General features: G+C 40.1%; 1 protein-coding gene across 1 annotated transcript in view; it reads right to left on the bottom strand.

Annotated features, from left to right (window-relative positions):
* The window catches only part of zc3h3 (zinc finger CCCH-type containing 3), a 297823-nt gene that overhangs the window by 262653 nt on the left and 22531 nt on the right, over nucleotides 1-12639 (bottom strand). Inside the window, exon 3 of the mRNA XM_063057690.1 lies at nucleotides 12342-12538. Within this exon, the coding sequence (XP_062913760.1) occupies nucleotides 12342-12538 (197 nt within the window). The remainder of the gene's footprint in view (nucleotides 1-12341; nucleotides 12539-12639) is intronic.

The raw sequence follows: 12639 nt of genomic DNA, 5'->3' as shown, positions 1-12639 counted from the left end.
CAAGGAAGCAAAAAGGAAATTATAGACCTGTTAGCTTGACGTCGGTGTTTGGGAAGTTGTTGGAGTCGATTGTCAAGGATGAGGTTACAGAGTACCTGGAGGCATATGACAAGATAGGCAGAACTCAGCATGGATTCCTTAAAGGAAAAGCCTGCCTGACAAACCTATTACAATTTTTTGAGGAAATTACCAGTAGGCTAGACAAGGGAGATGCAGTGGATGTTGTATATTTGGATTTTCAGAAGGCCTTTGACAAAGTGCCACACATGAGGCTGCTTAACAAGATAAGAGCCCATGGAATTACAGGAAAGTCACATACGTGGATAGAGCGTTGGCTGATTGGCAGGAAACAGAGAGTGGGAATAAAGGGATCCTATTCTGGTTGGCTGCCGGTTACCAGTGGTGTTCCACAGGAATCAGTGTTGGGGCCGCTTCTTTTTACATTGTACATCAACGATTTGGATTATGGAATAGAGGGCTTTGTGGCTAAGTTTGCTGATGATACAAAGATAGGTGGAGGGGCCAGTAGTGCTGAGGAAACGGAGAGTCTGCAGAGAGACTTGGATAGATTGGAAGAATGGGCAGAGAAGTGGCAAATGAAGTACAATGTTGGAAAGTGTATGGTTATGCTCTTTGGCAGAAAAAATAAACGGGTAGACTATTATTTAAATAGGGAAAGAATTCAAAGTTCTGAGATGCAATGGGACTTGGGAGTCCTCGTACAGGATTCCCTTAAAGTTAACCTCCAGGTTGAGTCGGTAGTGAAGAAGGCGAATGCAATGTTGGCATTCATTTCTACAGGAATAGAGTATAGGAGCAGGTATGTGATGTTGAGGCTCTATAAGGCGCTGGTGAGACCTCACTTGGAGTACTGTGGGCAGTTTTGGTCTCCTTATTTAAGAAAGGATGTGCTGACGTTGGAGAGGGTACAGAGAAGATTCACTAGAATGATTCCGGGAATGAGAGGGTTAACATATGAGGAACATTTGTCCGCTCTTGGACTGTATTCCTTGGAGTTTAGAAGAATGAGGGGAGACCTCATAGAAACATTTCGAATGTTAAAAGGCATGGACAGAGTGGATGTGGCAAAGTTGTTTCCCATGATGGGGGAGTCTAGTACGAGACGGCGTGACTTCAGGATTGAAGAGCGCCCTTTCAGAACAGAAATGCGAAAAAATTTTTTTAGTCAGAGGGTGGTGAATCTATGGAATTTGTTGCCACGGGCAGCAGTGGAGGCCAAGTCATTGGGTGTCTTTAAGGCAGAGATTGATAGGTATCTGAGTAGCCAGGGCATCAAAGGTTATGGTGAGAAGGCGGGGCAGTGGGACTAAATAGGATAAAATGGATCAGCTCATGATAAAATGGCGGAGCAGACTCGATGGGCCGAATGGCCTACTTCTGCTCCTTTGTCTTATGGTCTTTCAACTCTTGTTTGGGGGATTTTCGCCCATTCTTCCTTGTGAAAGGCTTCTAGTGCTATGAGATTATTGGACCATCTTGCATGCACTGCTCTTTTGAGGTCTATGCACAGATTCTTGATGATGTTTAGGTCAGAGGACTGTGAGGGCCATGGCAAAACCTTCAGCTTGTGCCTCTTGAGGTAGTCCATTGTGGATTTTGAGGTGTGTTTAGGATCATTATCCTGTTGTAGAAGCCATCCTTTTTTGATCGTCAGCTTTTTTTTTTAAACAGACGCTGTGATGTTTGCTTCCAGAATTTGCTGGTATTTAATTGAATTCATTCTTCCCTCTACCAGTGAAATGTTCCCCGTGCCACTGGCTGCAACACATGCCCAAAGCATGATCGATCCACCCCCGTGCTTAACAGTTGGAGAGGTGTTCTTTTCATGAAATTCTGCACCCTTTTTTTCTCCAAACATACCTTTGCTCATTGCGGCCAAAATTCAGCATCAGAAGTTTGCAAAGGAACATCTAAGCAAGCCTGATACATTTTGGAAACAAGTCCTGTGGACTGATGAAGTTAAAATAGAACTTTTTGGCCGCAATTGGAGAAAAAAGGGTGCAGAATTTCATGGAAAGAACCCCTCTCCAACTGTTAAGCACGGGGGTGGATTGATCATGCTTTGGGCTTGTGTTGCAGCCAGTGGCATGGGGAACTTTTCACTGGTAGAGGGAAGAATGAATTCAATTAAATACCAGCAAATTCTGGAAGCAAACATCACACCATCTGTGAAAAAGCTGATGATGAAGAGGATAGCTTCTACAACAGGATAATGATCCTAAACACACCTCAAAATCCACAATGGACTACCACAAGAGGCACGAGCTGAAGGTTTTGCCATGGCCCTCACAGTCCCCTGGCCTAAACATCATCAAAAATCTGTGAATAGACCTCAAAAGAGCAGTGCATGCAAGATGGCCCAAGAATCTCACAGCACTAGAAGCCTTTTACAAGGAAGAATGGGTGAAAATCCCCCAAACAAGAGTTGAAAAACTCTCAGCTGGCTACAAAAAGCATTTACCAGCTGTGATACTTGCCAAAGGGGGTACTACTAAGTACTGACCATGCAGGGTGCCCAAACTTTTGCTTTAGGCCCTTCTCCTTTTTTGTTATTTTAAAATGGTAAAAGATGGAAATAGAAAAGTAATCTTGCTTAAAACATTAAAGAAATGTGTCATCTTTAACTTTATGCCTGTTGGAAATGTCGTTTTTTTTACTCGCTTAGCTATTCACAGTAACAGAAATTTTGACCAGGGGTGCCCAAACTTTTGCATGCCACGGTGAAGGGGAAAATAACTGCACGTTTCATTAATGTGAAAGAAAGGTTGATGGCAAATTGTTCAGGATCAGTAAGCGCACTGTTAAGATGGAGATTAGAAGATATTCAAACTCAGGTGCACAAGACTGAGAAAAGGGCATTAACTGTGCAAATACAATGTTATTTTTGATTCTCCCTCATGCAGATGAGATTTTGACTCTACATTGGTATCAGGACCCTGCACTAGTCTGTTCACTGGCCAATGTCAGAAACTCTTTTACTGTCACTATCCATCAAAAAATATTAAGATTCAATGACATGAAAAGGCTGCAGTGTAAGGTTTTATTTTTTATCTTATTCTTTTTACTAAAGGAACAGTTTGTGAAGGGGTAGTATAAAGACAGCATTGATGCAAACAGAACCTACTTAGCAAACAAAATACACAACTGGCAAATAATAAACAACAGACCTAAACCTTTTTTCTAAACAAAAAGTTTCAGCAATTGAAATGGGCACGATTATCATGGATTGCCTTGCATGCCTCAATCTCACATGGCAGAATCTAACATTACTAAACTGCTCAGAGCCCAGCATTCTTGGTCCATGTGGCTGCATATTCTTGACAGGAAAGCAGACACTCTCACCAACAGCCGTCAGTGAACCCAGGCCTGCTGCGTGCCAACTATGTGAACTTTGAGCACATCGTGTATCGTGACTAAACATCCATTATTAAAATTGGGACACAGAAAATGACACGGGAGACTTGAGAACTTAATGATTTATACAAGGTCTTGGATAGCTGCCACATCAAATTACTCAACAGGCAAAAGTCGTCCACTCACAGTAACCAAATAAAGACTTCAAAAAAAGCATACAGATATAAACTAACTATTTATTACACACTATCACAGAGCGAGAAAGGAGGAATTGAGCTGTCTGCATGTGACGAGTGATTTTCTCAAATGCCAATTAACCTACAAAACTTCATTTAATGACAGTTGACAGCTGGATTTGTCATTGTAACATAACTACCGGAATTTCTTCCTTCCCTGGCCCTCCTTCAGTAGATTATAAAAATTAGAGAATAATGTAAGATTGCCAAATTTCTAAAGTAATAATATCACAGGCACAGAATGCTGACATAATTTTAACAAGAAAACATTGCGCAATTTAATTCTTTAAAAAACAGATGGATGAAAATAATAAATTACATCAAACTAAGATGGGTGATATCTCACTCAGAGCACTGTCCCAGAAAAATGTGCTAGGTAATTACAAGTGCTGATAACAGTGATTTACACTTTATTCACTTTCCCAACATTTTTATTTGGAACAGGACAGCTAACCTGAAACAGTTTAGTGCATTCAGCAATAGTGCACAGAACTAAAATGAAGGAAATAGAGTTAGTCCTGGTTTAAGGAAAACAATGTTGCCAGTGACCAAGATTTCTTGCATAGTGAAGCCTTGCATATCCTCGCAGGCAGTTATCCAATAAAGATTTCTTCAGAAAAAACTGCTAATTTAGACAAGATTTTAAAAAGTCGTTGGAATTTATTGTACAGTTGGAGACCATTCAAATCACTGTGAACACAATGACCAAGCAAAAGCTTTCATTTGAGGCTTTCCAATGTGCAGCTTTCAATTTGTATCTTTGTAGGTTACATAATATACTCCATCAGACTTTTAGAGGCTGAGCTCCAAAATCCCTTGAAAGTGAAAAAACAGAAAACAAAATTCAAAGCAAGTTTTAGATATGGAAGGTCTTTGTTTCAGGGGAGAAAAGGGAGGGACAGGCTTCTCAGCAAGTGATCCTCTACTCTTCGGATGATTGAAGGGAATCCCTGGCACTATACAATACAGCTACATACTTCATCATAGATACTAATATCATAGACCTGACTATTCCGGTAAATATTTCAAGATCATAAGTGGACAAGGAGGGTATCAATTCTGATTTATTTTTTAAACACTGGTCAGTTTCCTCTGGTCGTCAATGCTTCGGTGCAAATTTTCCTGATTACTGCTGTACAGAAAGAATCTTAGTTTTGGCAGTGTCTGCATATAATTAATATTCCTCATCTTTGCTATCCCTCTGCTAAATCTGCTCTGAACCCTCAAAGGCTTTAAAATAGGACAGACTGGTGAGAAGATGTCAGAAAAAAAAATAAAAATTGTGCATCTTTAACAAGAAAGTAGAGGCAATATGACAATTTTAATAAGGCTTGGAACAGCAACAGAAAGACCTGAAGTATTTTTGGAAAATACTGAATGTGGTTGGATAAATTGAGAAAGCCATTTAAAAGCATAGCAGACCTTTAGCTTTTTGAATAAATCTCAAGATGCAGAATATATCTACTGAATTGGTAGCAGGGATAAGGGCAGATGTTAGGTCTATGGGGAGACTAAGGTAATTTCCTTTTTAGTGGAGATTATTGAGAGACTTGGTAAAGTGTTATAAATCAGAACTCACTGTGATAGAGCATCAGTTAGGAGAAATTGATTCCAGTAGCAAAAACATTGTCAAAAACAGATTTGTGGTTGAAAGAACAATTAACTACATGTTACAATAAATAAATAAAGAAAGAAATAGTGTGACAGAGAAATAGCGAGGTAGCGATCAAGGTTCATTCATAAATCTGGTAGCCGAGGGGAAGAAGCTGATCCTAAAACACTGAATTTGGGTCTTCAGGCTCCTGTCTCTCCTTGGAGTAATGAGCAGAAGGTATGTCCCGGATGATGATGGTCCTTAATGAAAGACGAGGCCACCTTGAGGCACAGCATTTCGGAGATAAGACATATATGCAGAAGTAGGCCATTTGGCCCATCAATCCTGCTCCGCCATTCCATCAGGTGTGACTTATTATTCCTTTCAACCTCATTCTCCCTGCCTTCTACCTGCAACCTGCGATGCCCTGGCTAATCGAGAACCTATCAACCTCTGCTTTAAATGTACTCAATATCTTCGTCTCCACAGCTATCCATGGCAATGAACTCCACATATTCACAACCCTTTGGCTAAAGAATTTCCTCCTCATCTCTATTCTAATTGGATGACACCCCCCCCCCCTTATTCTGAGGCTGTGACCTCGAGACCTAGACTCAACCACTATAGGAAACGTCCTCTCCACATCAACTCTATCTAGGTCTTCCAACACTGAATGGGCTTCAATGAGATCCCTCCACATTCTTCTAAACTACAGCGAGTACAGGCTCAGAGCCATCGAACACATAATATATTATAAAGCCTCAGCATGACAACCTTGCTCTTATATTCTAGACCTCTCAAAATTAATGTTAACATTGCACCTGCCTCCCTCACCACCAACTCAACCTGCAAGTTAACTTACTGGGAATCCTGTACAAGGACTCCAAAGTCCCTTTGCATCACCAATTTTTGAATTTTCGCCCCATTTAGAAAATAGTCTATGTCTTTATTCATTCTTCCAAAGTATATGACCATACACTTCCCTACACTATATTCCATTTGTCCCAGTCCAATTCCTCTGCAGACTCCCCACTTACTCAACACTACCTGGCCCTCCACTTAACTTTGTTATGTCTGCAAACTTGGCCACAAAGCCATCAAATTGTTGACACAATGTGAAAAGAAGCAGTCCCACCCCGGCGAAATACCTCCAGTTGCCAGCAGCCAACCAGAAAAGGTCCCCCTTTATTCCCATTCTTTGCCTCCTGCCAGTCAGCCAACCTTCTATCCATGCTAGTATCTTTCCTATAATACCTTGGGCTCTTATCTTGTTAAACAGCCTCATGCGTGGCACCTTGTCAAAGGCCTTCTGAAAATTCAAGTAAACAACATCCACTGACTCTCCTTTGTCTATTCTGCCCATTATTTCTTCAAAGAATTCCCACAGATTTATTAGGCAAGGTTTCCTCTTAAAGGACTTGCAGACTTTGGCCTACTTTATCATGTGCCTTTAACTACCCTGAAACCTCATCCTTAATAATGGACTCTAAAATCTTCCCAATCACTGAAATCAGACTAACTGCTCTATAATTTCCTTATATTTTGCTTCCCTTCCTTCTTAAAGAGTGGAGTGACATTTGTAATTTTCCAGTCTTCCGGAACCATTCCAGAATTCTAGTTTCCCAAGCATCTTCTCCTTAGCAATAGGAACTACACTAACTTCTGCCCTCTGATACTCTCAAATTTCTGCAAAATTGAGCACCATCAAATTTTAGTGTTTCTGTGAATGTTGCGTAACCTAGGTGCCAGATCACATTCATTTTAATCAAGAAGATAGAGAGGGGCTGGATGAATAAACAAGAGTGTTGCTGCAGAAAGCTGAAAGGGGATGAGAACTCCTAGGCTTCTGTATCGAAATTTACAAAAGCTCCTATGAGGTTTCACAGTCCTCTTTGCACACTGGAGACGTGTAAGTAGCATATCTGTATCTGATTTTTAAGGCTTTTACAACTGCCTATGTTTTTAAGACAAGAAATTCTGAACAATATGCAAAGCCCACTTGATAGCTCTGGATTTGATGACTTTCTAATTATCAGGCATATCTGGCTGCATTTTTGGAAAGGAAGTAGATATTCCTACCCAAGTCACAGGGGAAATCCAAAGGAACGGTAGCTGTCTCAATCCTCAATCTCAGTTGGAAACAAAATATATGTATATAGATTAAATATTTGAGAACTTACTTTGGCAAAATGGATAGCTGACAAGGTCATTATAACGTGTCAGAATGAAACTTGAACAGAACAGTAAGTTTACATGATGAAATTAAACTATTAAGTGCAATCTGGATATTCAATAATGGATAAAATGGTGGTCTATATTAAAATACAATGTATTACAAAATCTCTTGAATAACTGCAATAACAATAGAAATACTCAGTTTAACCTGACAACACTGAGATCTGTCAAGGAAAACCGCATACATCAGTGAATTTCTTTTTTTACCATAAAGGACCAAAGTAATCAGTTCAATAGAAAGCTACAGTATACTAAATTATTTATTTACTAGCATCAGACCAGAGTAGTGATATTAGTATTAAGGCCCAGAATTCCTTAGCGCTCTACTTATGACCTCATAAAACTTGTCCTATGCACTTCTGTGATAGTCGCTCTAGTTCTTTGGATGTGCAAAGCTGATGTGGTGCTCCGTGTTCTCCAGCAATAACTAGAGCAGAGCCATGACTGAAAAGTTGTTGCAGGGTTTCCAGGGTTTCCACAGGAGACCCTTTTACAAGGAATCCGCACCTGCAACATGAAGTATCTTGCTCTGTGCACAACGCTGACTGAAGAGTTTACTTTTTTTTAAAAAAAAACTGTATGATTCCCAACATTTTATTGCTCCTATTCAAAGAAATAGTACACAAAAAGATCATTTCTACAGTTTATTCTTACTCCCACTGGAGTGTGGATCCTGTCCTCACTTAGCTTTACTGAATTTAACACCATCATTTTTGTTTTATTGCTTTTGAACAAAAGATGGGAAGACTTAATAATGCTGCTGTGAAGATGGCGATTATTTTATCTGGGAAGTTTGGTTTCTGATTGCCAATGTTCTGCCTTTCTTTCCAGCATTTTCTGCTTTCTCTTAGATGGTTTGGGTACTTCGTCTTTCCATGCAAGGCTAAACCATTTAAAGGCTAAAGTACCTGTCAAGAAATCATGTATACATACACACACACGCGCGCGAGTGGTAGTGGTGGACAAAGCAGATACGACAGTGGCACTTAAGAGGCACACAGACAGATACGTGTATACACAGGCAATAGATGGATGGCTGCTGACATTTCTGTCTAAACAGGAGAGAATCAGGAGTATTTGGCAATTACCAACAGATCAACATTATATGGCAAAGAATATCTGTTTTGTAACATTTATCTAAATAACTATAATGTTCAGCATTATACTGGATACAAGGTCTAGATACGTGAGTGGTTAGTGATACTACTTCAAACAGGATCGCAGGTTCTCTGTTTTCTTAAATGGGTCCATAGGCCAATCTTCAGACAGGATTGGTATTTAAGGCCTTGACAACGTAGTCTATGTGTTACAGATAACATGATGCTAGATATAAAGGTATTGAACATCATGATATAAAGATAGATACCGTCAAATATTTCTCACCATTATTAGTCAACGTGCTGCGAAGCATATTGATGTTAATGTACAACAGAAACACAAGCATATTCCATTAAATTAACTCTGAAAATAGTCAATTTTAACTTTTTAATACACCAAGGTGGTTATTAGTAATTTAATTTCCTTTTCATTAACCGTTATCTGGAAGACAATATATTACTAGCCCTGACCTCTTCATGTGAGCAAATGTTTAAATCTAGTCTGATTAATTCAGCTGTTTAAAAAGGGAGAAATTACTTGGCTTTTAGCTATCAGAAGGAATGAGGCTTGATGTTGATAATGATTGAATTTCTAATACTGCAAATTGATTGAATGCTGCAATTACAGCTCGCAGTAACTCAAGGAAATGGGTTCGTCCCTCTCGGCCAAACACTTCTCTTTATTTAAAGCAATCCAATTTGCAAGGATAATTATATATTAGCATTTCTTCTGCAATCGGAAATGAACACAGAGATAGAGCAGGCCAAGTGCAAGCACATTATTGCTGCAAATTACTTGATATCTGTCTCTTTTCACATAAAGAAAAAATTGGGCAATCAATTAGCTGAGAGAACTGCAGAACAAGTGAACAATTCTGGAGGCCTTTGGTGGCTGTTTGTTATTGTTTAGCAGTCTTCCTAAGAGTCTCTCAGTTCCTAACTTTATCTGCAATGTATTCACTTATCAGTCATATTCTCCACACCCAATAATTACATAGTGAAAACAAAGGTAAATCAGAAGAGCCTCTCCAAGGCGACATATGGCAAATTTACTCCCCATACACCTTAACCTTATGAGCAATCTTTCACTAAACTCTTCCCCTGCTGGCTCAGGGGATCAATATAAAATCAAATGTGGCATAGAGATGGACGAACAGGCAAAATGAAGGTCGAGTCCTTCATCTATGCTTTGTTAACTGATATTTAATCAATATAGAAGAGTGCAATAGAAGCACAAAAATATTCAACTAGCAGAATCATCAAGGGAATTGAGTCCATTCTGTGCACAAAGAGGAAATAATTGTAATTTTAAATGTTACTTATATTTTAGCACCAGACACAGTATGATTACCAAACTCTCTTGACGGTTCCACAATCTGAATATCCTTTGGTATGTGAAGGTAGGAAGGTTCTGATAAAATACCACTTTTTAAGAGAAAAAAAGGTTATCTTTGCAAACACAAGAGATTCTGCAGATTCTGGAAGTCGAGACACACACACACAAAAAATGCTGGAGAAACTCAAGTCAGGAAACATCCAAGGAGGGAAGTAAACAGTTGATGATTCAGACTAAGAGCCTTCATCACGAACATACTAAGTTCTGATGAATGGTCTTGGACCAAAACACAGACTGTTTATTCCACCCCCTTCCCCCGACAGATGCTGCCCAACTCGCTGAGTTCCTCCAGAATTTTGTGGTTATCTATACAAGTCCACCAAGCTTAACTTTGCTGGGCTATCGCTGGATTACATGTGCCATGTTGGACAAACATGCAACTGTGGACCAATTTCCCAAAATAAGCTTCACTACAATTCTCTTCCCCTTCAAGCTTTGTTGATTATATAGAACATCGACATAGAACAATATAGCAGAGTATAGCCCCTTTGGCCTATGATGTTGGAGAGTCCTTTTAACCTACTCCAAGATCAATCTGACCCTTCCCTTCCACATAGCCCTCTATTTTTCTTTCATCAATGTGACTACCCAAGAGTCTCTTAAATTTCCCTAAAGTATTTGCCTCTATTACCATTCCTGGCAGTGTGTTCCGTGCATTAACCCCTCTGTGTAAAAAGCCTACCTCTGACATCCCTCCCTATTCTTTCCACCAAACAACTTAATATTATGCCCTCTGTATTAGCCATTACCAACATGGCTACAAAAAGGCACTGGCTGTCCATCCTATGCCACTTATCTTTACACAGTGCTATCAAGTCACTCTCATCCCTCTTCACTCAAAAAAGCCAGCTTGATCAACCTTTCCTCATAAGACATGTTCTCTTACCCTGGAAGCATGCTGGTAAATCTCCTCCACACCCCCTCCAAAGCTTCCACATCCTTCCTATAATGAGGTGACTAGAACTGAACGCAATACTCTAAATATGGTCTAATAAGAATTTTATAGAGCTGCAACATTATTGCATGGCTCTCAATTTCCGCACTAATGAAGACAGACCAAATGCTTTCTTGGACACCTTATCAACTTGCACGGCAACTTTGAGTGATCGATGGAAGTGGAACCCAAAATGTCTCTATTCTTCCGAACTGCCCACTCACTAGTCTAATTCCCAGGATTATCCCCATTACCCTTCTTGGACCAATGAATAAGATTTGCCATCCTCCAGTCTTCTGGTTGTTCTACCGTGGCCTCTCACTTCCTGTAGTAACCTGGGGTATATCTCATCGAGCCCAAGGAAGTAATTTTTTAGTTCCTAACATATTCTTTCTTAATGTTGACATGTTCCAGCATATTAGCCTATTCTACAGTGACTTTACATTCATCAAGATCCCTCTCGCTGGTGAATACTGAAGCAAAGTATTTATTAAGCGCCTCTCCTGCCTCGTCTGACTTCAAGCACAATGTTTCCTCTTTTATCCCCAATCTGTTCTACCCTCACTCTTACCATCCTCCTGTTTCTTACAAACATTTAGAGTGCATTGGAGCTTTCCTTATACCTACTCAAAGGCCTTCTGATCTCCCCTTCTAGCTCTCTTAAGGCCCTTACTGACCTCCTTATAACTCTGAAGAGCCTCATCTGACCTTGGCCTCCTAAATCTTAATCATGCTTCCTTCTTCCTCTTGACTAAATGTTCCACTCCTCTTGTTAACCATGATTCCTTCATTCTACCATCCTCTCCCCGCCTCAATGGACCAAGCCTATCCAGAATCCTAAGCATCATTATTATCCCTCCCTCTTCAGTACTTTCTCATATGATTTGCACCTATACTTGTCCAAAGTTATGCTAAAGGTCAGGAAGTTGGGGTCACTGACTCTGAAATACTCACCCACCTAGAGATCTACCACCCGACTAGGTCCACTGCCTAGTTCTTAGATCCAGTATGGCTTCTCTTCTAGTCAGCCTGTCTGTCCACATATTCTGTCAGGAATCCTTCCTGGACACACCTAGTAAATCCTGCCCCATCTAAAACTCTTGCACTAAGGAGGTGCAAATCAATATTAGGGAAGTTGATGTCACCCATGAGATCAGCCCAGTTACTTTTGCAACTTTCAAAAATCTGCCTATTGATCCGTTCCCTCAGTGTTCCTGTTGCTACTGGAGAGCCTAGAGAATACTCCCAATAGCAATAGGGCAACTGAAAGAAATTTTCTGATATGAATATCCAACAATGCTATCATTGAAATATGTGATAAACAAGCTGACAAAAAGCAAAATCGATAGACCATGCACTTCATCAGTCCATTGACACTACAAGCCCAAGTCTTGTAGGATTCCCAGCGTGAATAGTAGAGAACCTCTTAGCACATTGCCAAAAAAATCACTTCAATTTGGCATCAACTCCCTACCTTGTTTTGCACTGACATGCAGTGCTGATGCTGGTAGCCTCTGCAACCTATGTTTGCTGATTTGCACAAGCCCTTTGCCAGGTGTCCTTTTTAGAACAGGGGTTGATTTCCCATGTACTGGGCTTTTCTTTACGAGTAAGTAACGACTTTTCATAACCGGGAAGCCACCAACGTTAATCTTCTTCTCAGTCGGTGAGCTAGCAAGAAATAACATTAATATAAATATAAACACTCTTAAGTGAAATCATGCAGTGTAACTACTAAACATCATCACTTCTTTGGATGCAAGAATAAAGTC

Source organism: Mobula hypostoma, chromosome 1, assembly GCF_963921235.1.
Source record: "Mobula hypostoma chromosome 1, sMobHyp1.1, whole genome shotgun sequence".
Lineage (NCBI taxonomy): Eukaryota > Metazoa > Chordata > Chondrichthyes > Myliobatiformes > Myliobatidae > Mobula > Mobula hypostoma.
The sequence above is the reverse complement of the archived record's forward strand: the minus strand, read 5'-3'. Positions and strand labels throughout refer to the sequence as shown.